The sequence below is a fragment of the Lacerta agilis genome, chromosome 1 (assembly GCF_009819535.1).
Source record: "Lacerta agilis isolate rLacAgi1 chromosome 1, rLacAgi1.pri, whole genome shotgun sequence".
Taxonomy (NCBI): Eukaryota; Metazoa; Chordata; class Lepidosauria; order Squamata; family Lacertidae; genus Lacerta; species Lacerta agilis.
The window spans coordinates 59,058,935-59,076,078 of record NC_046312.1 but is presented as its reverse complement, the minus strand read 5'-3'; the positions used below and the strand labels follow the sequence as shown (position 1 = coordinate 59,076,078).

At 41.8% G+C, this 17,144-nt stretch overlaps 1 protein-coding gene across 8 annotated transcripts in view; it reads right to left on the bottom strand.

Annotated features, from left to right (window-relative positions):
* Positions 1-17,144, bottom strand: part of ANO5 (anoctamin 5) — a 69,441-nt gene that overhangs the window by 3,506 nt on the left and 48,791 nt on the right. For 6 of the 8 annotated variants that reach the window (XM_033150949.1, XM_033150967.1, XM_033150978.1 and 3 more), the window contains 6 exons: positions 13,663-13,740; positions 9,074-9,296; positions 7,975-8,144; positions 6,438-6,535; positions 5,641-5,771; positions 2,706-2,911 (listed from right to left, as the gene is read on the bottom strand). In XM_033150949.1, the coding sequence (XP_033006840.1) occupies positions 2,706-2,911; positions 5,641-5,771; positions 6,438-6,535; positions 7,975-8,144; positions 9,074-9,296; positions 13,663-13,740 (906 nt within the window). Of the gene's footprint in view, positions 1-2,705; positions 2,912-5,640; positions 5,772-6,437; positions 6,536-7,974; positions 8,145-9,073; positions 9,297-13,094; positions 13,170-13,662; positions 13,741-17,144 lie in introns of all 8 variants that reach the window. The other 2 variants (XM_033150958.1, XM_033150987.1) reach the window with 1 other exon arrangement.

The following is a 17,144-nucleotide window of genomic DNA, read 5'->3' as shown; positions in this document are numbered from 1 at the left end:
AAGGTGCAATCATTTAAATGCCAGGCAATAGCAGATTTTAATTGATTTAATTGAGCAATCATTTAATGGTTCATTTTAAAGCTTTCATCTGATGCTTTTATCTTTGTTTTTGTATTTCATTACATTGATCTTTTATGTTTAGTGCTGCCCTGAAATCTAACCTGACAAAGCATGGTCCACAATGCAGGCACCACTATGGATGCCTTGCCATTCATACTTCTGCGAAGGTCAGGACAAAAACCAATAATTTATTCCACTAATTTTAATGGAACCAACTTTAGCTGAATTGGGGTCCTATGCTATACATATTACAATTTCCCTTAGGAAAAAAACTGATTATGTTGGAGTGCGCCAATTAGCACCTTCTTAGAGCTTCGGTTCCCAGGATTCCCCGAAGTAAGACATGAGCTTTAAAACAATGTGTAATATCATACACCTTCCAATTGACTTATTTTTTTTTACGTACACCCAAGCCTCAGCAAAATGCAAGACCAGCAGTATGGACTCTAATACCATAGCAATTCAAAGAGGCACAAAACAAGGATGCCCACTGTCTCCCTTCCTAGTAATCTTGGCTCTGGAACATCTAGCAATCCGAATCAGAGCAGCCACAGACATCAAGGGAGTGGAAATAAAAGACAGAACCTATAAATTAGGGCTCTTTGTAGAAGACCTGATGGTCACAACACCAGATCCCATAAACACAGCAACCACCCTAACCAAAGAACTTGACACATTTGCAATGGTGTCGGGCCTACAAGTAAACTTTGCAAAATCTGAGACCATGTGTTTCAACACCCCCCTCATATCCAAATAGAATTCACCAACACCCCCAAAATAAAACTCTGCTGCACCAAGTTCAGATACCTAGGGGTAAAAATAACCAGAAACCTCAACAAACTATACCTCTACAATTACAACCCCATGTGGCGACAAATCAACGAAGACTTGAAGAAATGGAACACCAACTTCACCCTCTCAGACAAAACAACCATGATCAAAATGATCACCCTCTCAAAATTAACCTACCTATACCAAACCCTCCCAATCTGGATTCCCCCAACCCAACTCCGCAAATGGCACAAAAAATTACATTTGTTTTTCTTCTCACACAAAAAGCAAGAATAAACCTCAAATACCTACAGCTCCCCTCCTCAGAAGGAAGATGGGGAATCCCCAACATAGACCTATACTACATTGCCAACCAAGTGTGCCACATAATCCCATACGTTCTAGAAGACGACACAAAACAATGGGTACACCTGGAGAGAGAGATAATCGAAAATACCCCCACCACAGCATATCCTTTCATCCTAAACAAACTAAGTAAAATCCCCACAACACTAAACAGGTTCACACAGACCATGGAAGGAAGAAGCAACCCCCCCTATAACCCACTACCCACTATTCCACCACACAGCACAAAACTTTCAGATAATAACCTGGCAAGTCAAAGGCTTATACAAAAATAACAAAGCCACATCAACACAAGAAATACAAGACAAACTAGGGGACACCCAAATGCCTTGGCTAACACACCACCAATTACATACCTCCTTAAACAACCCAGTAGTAAAATCAGCAGCAACTAGACCCTTTACAACCTTTGAAAACCTCCTCCTAACAACAAAGGGACATGGCATGGGGTTGGTGTCCACAATAGACTGCTCCAAAATCCCACAAACGCCCTCGACATAATCAGAAAAACAATGGGAGGATGACATAGGGTATGAAATTAACCCCACCCAATGAACTAGAATGTGGTCTAAACATCCCTTTAAATCCATCTCAGTGGAAAGAAAAGAACTCACTATGAAACTGACGAATACCACAAAAACTAGCACTGATATGTCCAGGAGTCTCACCAAATGCTGGAGAGGTTGTACTTCCACAGGCACACACCTCCACATGTGGTGGGAATGTCCAAAAATCCAACTCTTCTGGACACCAGTCATACAAGAAATATGCAAAACAACTAAGCAAGTATTAGAATCCACCCCAGAACTGGCCCAACTGAACATCTTCCAAGATAATAATGCCCACTCAGATTACAAAGAGCTCATAACCCACCTACTCTCAGTAGCCAGAGGCATCATAACCTGGAGAGACCCATCAGGAGTAAATATGGACTAATGGTATCAAATAGTATGGGAAACAGCCTTACAAGAAAAACTAACCAATCAACTGAAACTGACATGGGGACAAATAGAAGAAGACACCCTCACGGCCCAATACGGTTCCCCTTTATCACATGCATAGCCTAACAAGACAACAACAAGAATCTGCCAACAGCATACAAATCAATATGGCTGACCTGACCCGAAAATCAACCTCCTCACACACATAAACAAATCTCACTACAGCCAACCAAAGACAACCAACCACAACCTAGGCTTCCCCCCAATCTCTCTCACCACCAAGGAAATATAACAAGTGAATAGAAAGCGAACCCACACAAGTGACACTGACACAAAACCCTACACATACACTAAGTACAAGAACAGAAGCTGTACCACCCCACCCTACTCACTGTCTCCCCTCCTCCTCTTTTCTTCCCAACATAATACTGCATGCAACACAAATGTATCATAACAAATGAAACTGATCTGTAGAAAACACAACTCGAAAAGAGACAATGCACATATTTTTGTAAACTAAGAAATCCTTAATAAAAAATATTTTTAAAAAACCAAAGCATTACTTACATTTGTGACAACAGACAAGATAGCCATACCATTTAGAATTTCTTGCCAAACTCCTATGCTATGGGCTTTGGCTGCCACTGGCCTTCTAAACTGCGTTGTAAGCTTCCAAGAATCAACTCGAATTTCCAGGATGTTGTTCATCAAAGCAAGTAGTGGAGCCAAAGGAAAAGAGGCCACAAATAAAGTGATAAATCCAAACTGGATAACTACATGAAAAGGAGAGAGAAAAATAAAGGAAAACGTCTGAATGAAACCTTAGAGAATTTATATTGAATTAATTGTGAATAGTAAACATATCAGAAAGAGGGACGCAGGTGGCACTGTGAGTTAAACCACAGAGACTAGGGCTTGCCGATCAGAAGGTCGGCGGTTTGAATCCCTGTGACGGGGTGAGCTCCCATTGCTTGGTCCCTGCTCCTGCCAACCTAGCAGTTCGAAAGTACGCAGTGCAAGTAGGTAAATAGGTACCACGCTGGCGGGAAGGTAAATGGCATTTCCGTGCACTGCTCTGGTGCACCAGAAGCGGCTTAGTCATGCTGGCCACATGACCCGCAAGCTGTACGCCGGCTCCCTTGGCCAGTAAAACGAGATGAGCGCCTCAACCCCAGAGTCGTCCGCGACTGGACCTAACGGTCACGGGTCCCTTTACCTTTTAAACATATCAGAATATTTGTGTGCAGCTGTGAGCGCAAGTACATGGTGTGAATCAAAACAAAGGAAGCAAGTATTTCTGAAAAAAGTATGTTTTTACATTTAAGGACTTAATTCAGAAATAAATGCTAGTTATTTATTAAGAAAAATAATACAGAGACTGAAGATGAAGAGATCAATTCCAGAATAAGACTGAAAATCTTTTCCCTGAAGAAGAAAATACCTTAACACATAAAGGGAAATTCTACCTCTTCCTTCGTGTCTTTCACTCAGAGGCAGGGAGCCAACAACCTTCCAAATGTTGCTGGACTACAGCTCCCATCATACCTGACCATAGGCCACACCGGCTGAGGTTTATGGGAGCTGGAGTCCAACAACATCTAGAAGAGCACATGTTCCCTCATGGCCTACCATAGTCTGCAGTCAAACTTAAACATGCATGATCAAAGCAATGGCATAGTCTTTCTCCCCGCCTCTACTTTCTTCCCTTTTCTGGGTTGATTTCCCTTGACTGAATTTTAGATTGTAAGTTCCTCAGGGCAGGGTCTCTGTAAGCGCCATGCATAATGTTGGTACGGTAATCATGCTAAATGATAAATCAAGAGCTTGTGTGACTTTAGCTGTGTTCCAGCCCCATCCCTGGCCTAAAAGCCTTCATGGCAGTAGTGGCTGGTGTGGCAGCCATCAATGCTCTCCCAGCTTCCAAATACAGTATGTTGCTGGCACTTACAGGATGGAGAGAGGCTAGGAGCATGGTGCTATGCAGCGGACTGAACCCACTGCTGTTGCAATTATGTGCCTGCACAGGGCCTAGTTTGGAGCTGGGAGCGCAGTGGCGCCCCACCTAAGCCACAGCTGCTTCATTGAGACTTTATTTCCTTGTGAGTCACTGCCTCTCCATGGCTGTCAAAGTGAGCATGGGTGGGAGAGAAGGGCGTTTTACGAGGTAATAAAATTTTAAATGCGGAAAAAGGGGCTACGATTTGACAAGCTACCCAGTGAGAATAGGATAGGGTCCAAAAACAGAGTAATAGAATGCATATTTGCCTTTACACTATAATCTTCTCTATCCCCCAGCTTTAAATTTTCATCTGGTAATATAGGTGTCCCCCCTCCACTTAGGCAGGGGTTACGTTCTGGGCCACCATGCACGTAAGTGAAATTGCATAAAGTGGGAAGCACCCTCTAGAAAGCCTCTAAACGCTCATTTTTCTATGCTCTCAATACAACTCTCTCTTCAACTAGTGTAGAAGCTTTAGGACCAGCTGGAGGCTGGAAGATGCGTGGGGAAGCTGAGCAGCCCAAACAAAACCCCGCTGTGTCTCAAGTCTCTTTGGGGCTTCCTCCGCCCTCAGTGATGTCCTCTTTGGGCTCTGTGAGGGTCTCCTCATGAGTAATGAGGACTCTCCAGTTCTCTCCTGCCATTTCCTGGTATGATTCTATTTAGAACATGCGAAAGTGGGGAGACGCCTGTATGGTCCACAACAAATAAAAAAATATTTCGCTCTATGGTGCTTCCAGATAAAGATAAAACCCCAAACATACTTTATTTATTACCGCAGTGACTACCAACTCAAATCAGTATGTCTGCTTTTAGTTTCTTAAAGGCTAGCACACAAAACACAATGTAGCAGCCATAACAGCACTATTTTAGAACAGATTTTCTTGCTAGCTACCATATGCCATCTGTTGGCTGCTCTGTGAAATCACAACAGCTGTTGGCTTCTTATCTTCTGCTCTCTATAGTCATGCTCTGTTTATGTGGTAGCACATTGTGACAGCAGAAAGCTCAATTCTTTCACTGTACAGCATTGGGCAAACTGCAGATACTGCTGTATTCAGATAAGGCAGGGGTATAAGTCACATGGAGTCTGTCCTGAATGCTCACTAAAAGCAACATAATTATGTTGTGAGGCATAGCACTGCAGCAAAATTTTAGAAAACAATTTTTTTTAATGGATATTCTCCATTTTGTACCCAAGAAGCTGATTCTTTTCCAATACTTCACAGGTCGGCTGCCAGAAGTTGTTATTGTTTATATAGTGCCATCTATATATATGGTGCTTTACAATGAAAAGGTGTGACAGGTCCCTATCCCTAGGGGACAACCACTGCAAATGCATCTACAGGTGTATATGCAGTTCTATTAGTTCACATAGTCTTTCAGCCAAGAGACATGAGCTGAGGAATATGTATTAGCTCCATACAATTGCACGGAAGAAAAGCAGCTGTCAGAAGCTGAAAAACCTCTATATGGTGTTTTATAACCATTTCTTGTGCTTACCCATTTCCAAGTACTCATAGAATAGGCCCAAGGCTCCAAAGTTCTGCAGATCATGGTCCTGCTCCCATCGACTGTATAAATTCTCAGGACTGCTACTGGCTTTCCGACGCCCGCACCAATTCCGGATCCAGCTGTGGGGTTGGGGTAACAGAAAACACAGGATGGGGCAGGTTGCATAAAAGGTACAGCATTAAAGTCAGAATCATGTCCCATATGGTATGACACCCAAAGTGTTTTTAAAGTATCTCTCATAAAGAAGACTATCCAGGGTTTAATACAGAGTGGGAAAGTCCAGATTACAGGGCGACTGTAGTCCTGTTTGGGCGTTCTAAATCACACAACACACACAATGCATTTCTGCCTGGTGCCCCATCCCTAGTGAAATCATCTACCACCATCACCCCTACTGTTCGCACACTGGGGTGAAAGTCTGAAAAGAGGAGCTTGGCTCTTTATGTGCCATGTGCCATGTGATAGTGCCATGATTTGCAACCCTTATCTCACAGTGCTCCAAATCAAAGAGAGAGCATGTGTGTGCAGACCAGGCTTCCCTCTTCAGACACTCCCTCCTATAGCATTGATTCTGGTGCCTAGGAATGCTCCCTCTTTTCCAGTTCCATAACCCCAATGCCTACATTTTAAATAATTTTCTCTCATCCTGCAGTAAGAAGTTTCTACAATCAAAATTAATATTGTTATGTCTTTATGAGCTTACTGCGTTCACTGTTGAGATGCATAACGCAACCTATTCCTATCTCTTAAAAATGAAGCTGGTTCAGCATGAAGGCATCACTTACGGTACAATAGCCTCTTGGATGTTGCCCCATATCTGTTTGCCAGCCATGATAATGGTAAGCTGTGTTGTCAGCTCTATCAGGCATCCTGCAGGATCACACTAATGATACAAGGGTGGGGAGAGGAAGAAGCAAAACGTAATTGGTCTTTCCCTTGAAAACCACAGTGTTAAAGTAGAAGACAGGAACTCTTTCTTTACTAAGTAGTAAAAAAAAAGAAAGCAAAAAGAAAGAAAGCAAAACCACATGGGTTTAACCCTAAAACTGCTTACCTACAGAGCAACTGTTCTTGATTATGCCAAGAAATTAAACTGACTATGGCATTCACTATACTCCTCAACCTTACCCCCGAGTTCACACCAAAAGCCAGCAGAAAGTTTCTGCCAGAAAAAGAGAACAGCAGGACCAAAAAAGAAGCTTTCCAGTGTTGGGCTTGCCATCTTTTGTTTTTAGGAAAACTAAGGCAATGAGAATTGGTTAGAGAGCTGGGTCAGGGGTGAGAGGTTGAATTATATGTGTATACAAAGTATTGATGTCAAGCACCTATTTTTAATATTAAAAAGCCAGCAGCTAAACATCTGAATGGCTGTTTCAAATCAACAGACAATTCCTCATTTCTGTTCCTGGGCATGTCCAGCTCTCTTCTGTGCCCAGCCTCCCAATTTTACTTCTGACAGGTTCCTCATTCATGCCTTCTCTTCTTGCCCACATTCCTCCGGACAACTCAACCTAGGGAAGTAACCTGTTCCAACCTTCATTTTCTAAGTTCCATGGATTCTCTTGGGCAGTAGGCCTTCTCCAGCTCTTGGCTCCTGCCTTCTTTTGCCCTCCCTCCCTCCCTCCCTAGGCCTCTCTGACTGCTCTGCCCCATTCTAAGATCTGAACACCTCAACTAATGGCAGCCAGAGACTCACAGGAGGGGAACTAGGCTGACGTGCTTCCTTTGCCATCAGACCCGGTTAGCTGTACAGAGGATTCTTATGCAGAGAAGGTATATCCCACTATTTACATAAGGTCAACTTCTGAGGAATCCCCCTGAAAATTTATCCATCACATTTTGTAAGGGCGACTTTACTGATCAGGGACAATGGATTTCAGCCAATCCAATCCAGATGCTCCTTCTCCTACCCCACCCTGTTATTAGGGTGGCTTAGTCTGTTGGTGGCACTGTCAGCACCATAACAAAATCCCTTAATACCATATAAATTTATGATTTGGGATGAAAGGGAGAGACAAAGCCTTAACGCCAGAGTCAGAGACATGACTATTGTTCTCAGAGAGCCAGTCTATTTCAGCAGTTTACTCTTGAGTTACATAATGCAAGGACCTTTGTTTTACAGATAGCACATTCCAAAACATACCCTGAGAAACTCATAGACAGGTATCTTCTACCGCATCATTATGCACATTTGTGACATTTTCCTGGCTGGAAAGGCATGGCTTTTTATTCAGAATATTGTGCTGTTTTATTGGCCTGTTTTTACAAAAATGAGGGTGGTTGGCAATTACTTCCTTATTTCACTGAAAAATGACCCCATACCTCTTCATTTCTCCAGCGATCAAACATGTATGTGTAATGACCAGGGTACCCCACAAATTTCCCTTTGAAGAAAGCCACGTAGAAACATGAAGAATAGTAGTTGACAAACTGAAACAGGAACATCTTCATGGTGAGTCTGTTCTCGTATTCAAGGTGAGTTCTTGGGATCTCTGCAAGGTCAACGAAATAAACACGGATATTTTTTTTTCTGCACCATGCACAGCAGGTTACAGCAGACACTGACAATTTTGAATTTGGCTGAAGCACTGCAGAACTATTAGGTATGAGTAAGAACAGGGTTTCCGAAAGAATACTGCAAGACCATTCACTGCATTTTTATGCCAGCAGAGGGCAGCAGCTATAGAACAGTGAGTCAAGTCTGTATGCAAGTGACAAGACTATTGCAGAATTATTCCTACAGGTGAACAATTAAAAACACAGTATAATTATTATTTCCACTGTGGACAAATGAATGCAGATTAAAACATCTCCATTTGCCAGCTACAATTGGGGATCATCATCTTAGTTCAGGAAGCACTTATTTTAGGATTATTCTAAATGCTTCATTATCCCATTATTTACTGATAAATTTATCTGAACAACAAACATCACTCTAGTGTGATAGTTAATGACACAAATAGAATTCGTGGTCCAAATCTTAATCGTAAGGTTTGCAAATTGTAATAAATGGTCACATAAGTAGCCTACTCATATGAAAAATGTAAAATCTGGAGAGGTGAGTCAAGAAAAATGTCACCTTCTTTAAAAAGTTGTGGATGGTATATTATTATGGAAGGGGATAAATGCTCTTCCATGAGTTTCATGAGTATAACAGTGATATCATACTCCTAATAAGTTGTTATTAGCATGGTCAATCCAGCTGCAATAGTGTACAAGCTCTTCCTCATCAGAGAGCTAGGATGCAGCTGTGGATAATCTAGGAACAAAGCTACATGATACAGAGGGAGGTCCCAAAAACAGTTTCCCAGGAATGCTAGCCAACTTGGCCAGATGGAAAAATATTCAGCTTCTGGTTGCATTTCCACCACAGGGACAGAAACGTATCCCTGACAGCTCTGTCTTTATGCAACATACCTACCCATATCTGTGATCCAGATGGCTATCCTCTCATACAAGAAATTCAGTATCATAATGATGACAAAATTCAGGCATGAAGCTGTGACCGATGTTGCCAGTTGTGGTGTCAGGATACCTTGAATAGGTTGCAAGGTTTGTGCATTCTCCATGATGCTGGCAAAAGCAGCGTAGACGGCAAGGCGGTAAACTATCACGGCTATCATACTAGCTATGATCAAAAAGATCTGAGAGAAATCACAGAGGTTTAAGGACAATGACATCGTATCAGAAGCAGCCTTTGATGCTTTTTTACTATATAGCAAGCATGGGGAACCCATGGCCCTCTAGCTGTTGATGGACTCCAAGTCCCATCAGCCCCAGTCATAATATCCAATGGACATGATGGGAGTTGTGGTTCAGCAACATCTGGAGGACCACCAGTTCCCTAACTGTGCCATATTCTAAGGACCAAACTACACATTGAGAATAATAGTGTAGTATGGCCCCATCAGGACTGTATCACTTCAGACTGTAAGAGGGAGGATATGTGTCTATCTGAAGGCTCATCCGATGCTCATCCAATGTATTCTTCTTGCAAGTACAGTGGTGCCCCGCTAGACGAAAATAATTCGTTCTGCGAATTTTTTCGTCTAGCGGTTTTTTCGTCTAGCGAAGCGGCAATGACAGCCGCGCTCCGCTAAACGGAAAAAAAAGACGAAAATTTTTCGTCTTGCGAAGCAGCCCCATTGACTTTTCCGTCTTGCGGGGCAGCTTCCGCTAGACGAATGCCGTTCGTCTAGCGAGGCATTCGTCTAGTGGGGCACCACTGTAAAAGCCAAGTACATCAGGGTGAGAGCCAAGCCAGACCCTTTCCACCTGATGCACTGTTATTTTTGTGTCTTTCAGTTTATAATTGATACCAACTGTTGTGTGTAATGGACGTGACGTGATGCTGTGATAGTTCTGCATCTACCTCCAGGGTCAGTTTCAGAAAGCTGCAGTGGGGAGCTTCTGCTCAACCACCATGACATTTGTGTCGTAGAGTCCTACATGGCTCTGTTTTACGCCCACAAGCTCTTTATCAAACTGCTCAGTAAAGTAATCTAACCTAGATCTATTTCTCTATGTCACGTGAGTCAAGTAGGCTCAGCCAATGCCTGGATTTGGAAATGGACAGATGAGGGTCAAGACTGAAGCTGAATCCTGACAAGATAGAAGGACTGTGAGCAGGTGATTCTTGTGTCTGGGAGACAGATGTTCAGTGTGTTCTGGATGGCACTGCACTCCCCCTGAAGTAGCACATATGGAACTTGAGTGTACTCCTTGATTTAACATTGCCACCTGATGCCTAAGCAGCCTTGTCTTTTAATATTTTTGCCAGGTTCTGGTAACAACCTATGGATGTATTAGACACATTATACAAGGGGTAACCCTCAGTGTTATACACAGGGCTGCCCTTTAAGACTACGTAGAAGCTTCAATTAGTGAAGAACTCAGCTGACACAATTTTAACTGGCTCAGCCCAGTTGATTTACAGTATTCTGATTCAGAAAGAACTGTCTCGGCTACATGGTCACAACTGGGACCAGTATTCAAGATAGTGATATGTACTTGTAAAGTCTGAAATGGTTTGGGTCCTTTTCTGCAGTGGTACTCCAACTCTGGAACATCCTCTTCAATGTTGGTAAGCCTTTTGCTGACATTGTAATATTTCTGGTGCCTCTTTTATTTGGCCAAGCATTTCAAAGGGTAATGTTTGCTTTTTGTTGCTTTTCCTGCCTATTTGTTATCAAGGTTTGTTGTTTTTAATTGTGTTTGTGTTTTGTATAAGTAATTGTTTATGCTTATTGTACATTGCCCTGGAAACCGCTAGATGAAGGGAAATTTAGAAATAAGTAGAATAAATGTAGTCATGTCTCCAGTCTAAAGTGGTATAGTCCCAACAGAGCAGTAATATTGTCTTCTTCTGCTTAGCTTGTCTATTAGTACACCAAGAAAAATCATGCAAAGCACACTAGTGGCATGCTGTTTCAAAATCCACCAATACCTTATTACAATTTCATTCCGTAGATATGGTAGCATTATAAACATTTGTGTTTATAACACATTATCCACATACTAAATATCTCTCAATTTTTTTCTGTATTGAAATATAGAAAGTTGAATTGATTCAGACGTGAATGATGCAATCCAGAACCCAATTTCTCTAGAGTGTTTTGGTCAATAATATATGACTACAGGTTATAGGGAAATTTTATAATCAAGCATTTGAACAATTCAAAATAGGGCAAAATTCCTTTGGTCTACAGATAACTACAGAGATTGATTATCTAGATCTGATTTCAGGCCTGGTTATGGGACAGAGGCTCTGTGCAAGGAATTGTGCAAGGACAGTGTATCCCTGTTGGCTCTGCTAGACATCTTGACAGCTTTCAGTACCATCAAACATGGTATTCCTCTGGGCCACCTTGCAGGGATGGGACTTGGAGATACTATTTTACAATGGCTCTGCTCCTTCCTGGAGGGGCGAACCCAGAAGGTGGTGATGGGGACTCCTGTTTGACACCTTGGACATTGGCCTGCAGAGTCCCTCAGTGTTCTCTTCTGTCCCCCGTGCTATTTAACATTTACATGAAACCGCTGAGAGAGGTTGTCTAGAGTTTTGGGGTTCAGTGTCACCAGTATGCTGATGACCCAGCTCTATTTCTCCTTTCCACCAAAATCCAAGGAAGCAGTCTCAGATGCAAACCAGTGTGTGTCATCTGTAATGAACTGGATGAGGGTGAACAAATTGGAACTTAATCTAGACAAAACAGAAGCACTCTTGGTCAGTCAAAAGGCAGAATAGGGAATAAGGATTCAGCCTGTGTTTGATGAGGTAACACTTCCCATGAAGACACAGTTTGGGTGTGCTCCTGGACTCCACATTGAGCATGAATGGCCAGGTTTCCACGGTGGCCAGGAGTGCATTTGCATTGTGCCAACTGCACCCATTCCTTGAGATATTGGCCACAGTGACACACGTCTTAGTTAAAAGTGCTAAGAAACACCAACTGGCTCAAAGTGATATGGTCAGATTATTGAACAGAGATAATTATAGGGAGCATAACCATTTAGGGAGCAGTGAGACAGCTCCACTGTCTACCAGTCTGTTTCTAAGCACAATTCAAAGTGCTGGTTATGACCTATAGGCCCTACATGGCTTAGGTCCAAGCTACCTGAATGAACGTATTCCCCCATACAAACCCGCTCAGGTTTTGAGATCTTCAGGAAAGGTCCTTCTCTTGGTCATGCCATGCTCATACGCACGCTTGGTGGGGACACAGTAAAGGGCCTTCTCAGTAGCTGCTCCCAGACTCTAGAACTCCCTCCCAGGAGAAGCCAAACTGGCTCCCTCCTTGTTGTTCTTTCACCAGATGGTAAAACCTGTCTAGTTCCAACAGGTTTTTAGGAACTGCTTTTAATGAAAGGGCTGGTGACATATTTTTATTGTAACTATTTGCTTGTTCTAAACATATTTAATACACGTATATGGTTTAATTCTATCAGTGTTTAATTGTTTTTTGATTATTATTTTTTCTATGTTTTTAGTGATTCTTGTTTTTATCTGCATGCTGCCTTGAATCCCATCAAGAGAAAAGGTGGGGCATAAATAAATATAATAATAACAACATAGTCAGTGGCATCTCATAGATATCATCTTAAAAGTAGGTTTCACTGAATTCAACGGAGGTTATTCCCAGGTATGTGGGTATAAAACTGTAACCTAAGTCACTATATTCATCATCATGAATAATGGACAAGTAAATAAAGTCAAATGGATTGATTTGGAAGAAGAGAGAGTTATGGATTGTATACTATACGATTCAGTGTGTACTTTGCATGACACTAAGAAAGCAGAATGTTAGTTGCAACCCCTTGTAGCCAGAAGCACAGAGAGAAAGATACCGTCAGCAAAAGCATTTAGGCATGTTAAAATTCAAGCTTAAAAAGTGATGCGTTGCTTGTTATGCATTACAGTGATGATTTAAAAGGATGCTCACCCAGAACAACACTGTCGTTCCCGAGATGCAGAATCGTATAGCCTGGCTAGTTAAAGGCAAATAAGGCTCCAACTCCTGAAACAGTCAAGCAAGCACAGCACATTTCACCTCCCGCAAGACATATTCTTACACTGAACACTGCAGAAAGCAACCTCAACCACTGTGAGAAAGCAAACACACCCCAAGAAAATAGTTTTTACACTCCCAAGGAATGCATGATGTAGCACATTTCATCTTATGGGAGAAAGACAGAAATGGAGGAGTCCATGTGTAGATCAGAAGCCAATCATCCAGAGCTTCTAAGACTGCCAAATTTACAAGACGATTAAAAGGCCATTTTTGTTTTCCTTCTCTGTGATCTTCTGAACAGAAGGGAGTGAATGCAGTTCAGTTTCCAATATGCCCAAATTACATGACCGGGGGAAAAATGTATGTTTGGACTGGACTAACTATTGTTGTTAAGTGTTGTCCTCCATTCTCTCAGGTCTTTTCATTGCTTTCCCACTTGAAGAAATGGCTCTTTCATTAGTTGCCACTCTAAGCTGCAGTTCACGCAGCCCTGTCTTACCCAAAACAAAATTCCAAAGTACAACAAGCTCAGTTTCCCATAGTCATGTATGCTCTTCCTCTTAACCAATTCTACTTCCTAGAATAGCAGACCAGACAATGTAAAAAGCAGTAATTAAAGAATGGAAAAGATTTCACTGTACCACCATCACCTTATACTAGTACTACTCTGCTGTAGTGTAGATCTGCACATCGTGATTTAAGATGAGATATGTGTAAGCTTTTCACCCATGTTTGCAGCTATCTAACCAGGAAGTATAAAATTAACCATAGTTTCTCATTTCATCCAAGCCAGGAAACTAGGGTCACCACCATCAGTTTACATGCAATGAGAAACTATGGTTAATTGGAGACTTCCTGGCTTGATTGTTGCACAACACAAAGGGAAGAATGGAAGCAATTTATAACAAAGATAAATGGTTATGTCTAAGGCTAAGGTGTGTCCTGCTATAAGCCCTTCACTGCCTCTCACCTGTGAAAGCCAGTGGAAGGAGAGCAAATAGGTGGAAGGGATGACAACAGAGAACTGAGCACATTTCAAACCAGGCATCGCCTCTGAAGGTGTCTGAGCTCAGTTCAAAATTGGCTTAAGATGTCCTCCAGAAAAGTGCTTTTCAACTGCACACACTCCTCCCTTATTTTGAAGTTCAGTACCATCATGAGTAATAATCTCCGTGAGAGCAGATCATAACTCACTGTGACCTAGCTTAATGCTTTAAGATTAATTACAATGTTGCTAGACCTGCGGGATAATAAAGAGCGCACAATTCTGATATACCGTATTTTTTGCTCCATAAGACACACTTTTTTCCTCCTAAAAAGTAAGGGGAAATACCTGTGCGTCTTATGGAGCGAATGGTGGTCCCTGGAGCTGAATTGCCCAGGGGCCAAAAGCAGATTGTGCTTTTTATTTTACAAAGAGAAAAGGGAGTGTTGAAACCACCCGCTGAGCAGCTGATCAGCAAGAGATCGGGAGAGAGATAAGAGTCCCCGGCTCCCTTTCAGCCCCGCCCTCCTTTGTTGAATGTGCTGCAGAGGGAGGTTGTTTGTTTCCCCAGGACATGTGACTGGCTGATTAGATTATCTGTCTGGAAACAGTAGAAATGGCTCCCTTTCCTCAAGATTTTTCAGAAATGTGAGTTAAACCCCATAAAAATGGGGCTTTTCCCCCTTTGCAAAAGGAGCTTTGCTTTTCCCCCTTTGCAAAAAAAGCTGCAAAACCTTTAGCTGATCCTCAAAAAAGGCCTTTTGCCTTTGCAAAAACAGCAGCAAAACCTTTAGCTGATCCTCCAAAAAAAAACCCCAAACCCCAGGGCTTTTCCCTTTGCAAAAAAAGCTGCAAAACTTTTAGCTGATTCTCAAAAAAGGCCTTTTGCCTTTGCAAAAACAGCAGCAAAACCTTTAGCTGATCCTCCAAAAAAAAACCCCAAACCCCAGGGCTTTTCCCTTTGCAAAAAAGCTGCAAAACTTTTAGCTGATCCTCAAAAACAAAACAAAAAACAAAACAAAACAGGGCTTTTAGAGGAGGAAAACCAGAAAAATATTTTTTTTCTTGTTTCCTCCTCTAAAAATGAGGTGCGCCCTATGGTCCGGAGCGTCCTATGGAGCGAAAAATACGGTAAGTCTATGGAAGTGCAAAATGACTGGGGACCAGCAAAAGTCTCAAATTAGTTTAAGTAAAAATGAAATGTAGTTGCACAGTTGAAGAAAAAATTAATCTAAGCACATAGTTTAGCAAATTTGCTTTATCAGTGTTCTTTTCAATCTGTAGATATAATCTTTAGAGCCTCAGGTCCTTCACATTTTCATTGTCTAATGTCACACAGAAAGAACATTCAACTGTAACTTGGTTAACCATTAATTTCTTTCATATCTGGACTGCTGACAGGATGTTTACAAATTTCTGTAACCTAAAACCTTGTCAAATAGATAATAGATTATTTAAAGGAGAGGGAACATAAGGTTTTAGCTTTTTCTTTTAAAAAATGTAACTAGGAATTAAACAAGTGACTTGTAATGACCAAACACATATTTAAGAATGTCAACACATTTAGACTTCTCATCCTTCATGAGCTTCATGTACAAAAGGAATATCTAAGCTAGGATAGATAATAATATGCAATATAAATCAGGATTCCTGTAAGTTGTAGCTGTGCTCACAGGATACCTTCATTTCGTCCCAAAACATTTTGCCAATCCATTGTAAAGATACTGTAAAATCATCAACTTGCTGGTTCTAAGTGATATGTTTACTTTTCCGTTACTTTATTTTTTTTGTTTTTTACTTTCTATTTTCCTGCAGTTGAGCAGCTTTGACAGAAAGACAGGATATAAATTTAACAAATAAATAGATACATTAATATTACTTACATCCAATGTAATCACATTAACACCAGAGTATTGTTCCTTAAAGCACCAGAGTTCCATCATAAGGATCAGGTTTAGTCAAACAGACATTTACTGCATCTGAAGTAGAATTTTAGCCATTTTGTCTGTTATTTTCCCCTGGTTTAGCTGCACAGGAACTCATGGCATGCAGACAAAAGCTTAGCTACAATTCGAATACTCAGAAGAAGCAGGTGCTGTAGGGCCCTAGGATTGTGTTGCTCCCATACCCCCAAAAATGCTGAACATGGGAAGCTTCTACCTAGCTTTTCCCCTGAAACAGTATTTCTCCAAGTATGGGTAGTTTGTGATGTGGAGGCATTCAAATATGCAGTTTTCACACCTGCATATGTGAATGCCTCCACATCACAAACTACCCATACTTGGAGAACTACTGTTTCAGGGAAAAGGCTAGGTAGAAGCTTTCAATGTTCAGCATTTTGGGGGGTAAGGGTTAACATTCAAACATGCAACTGTAAAGCTGTATTCTGAACCAATATAGTCTCAAGGAGAGCAACATAAGCTTTCTTCTCAATGGTGGAACCAATTCCTAGAGAAGAACAAATCAGTTAAAATCGCCCTCTTGAGCTCCTGCCTTTCCCTACTGGAATGATATATAACAGCATTTGGAGAAAGCCTGATTCTTTTTCAAATCCATGTTACATCTGTCATTGGATCCCAGATCCAATGACAGATGTAACATGATCCCTAAGCACCAGCAGTTGATTTGTCACCTTGTTCTGAAACATTTGCAGAATTATAACTTTCTGGACCCTGTCAGAACAACATGCTTGTGTAATGTTCTGGCATAATTCCTTCTTAAGCACTTAAGAGATGGCATAAAGGTAAAGGGACCCCTGCCCGTTAGGTCATCATGGATGACTCTGGGGTTGCGGCACTCATCTCGCTTTACTGGCCGAGGGAGCCGCCGTACAGGTCATGTGGCCAGCATGATTAAGCCGCTTCTGGTGAACCAGAGCAGCGCATGGAAACGCCATTTACCTTCCCGCTGGTGCAGTACCTATTTATCTACTTGCACTGCGTGCTTTCAAACTGCTAGGTGGGCAGGAGCAGGGACCAAGCAATGGGAGCTCACCC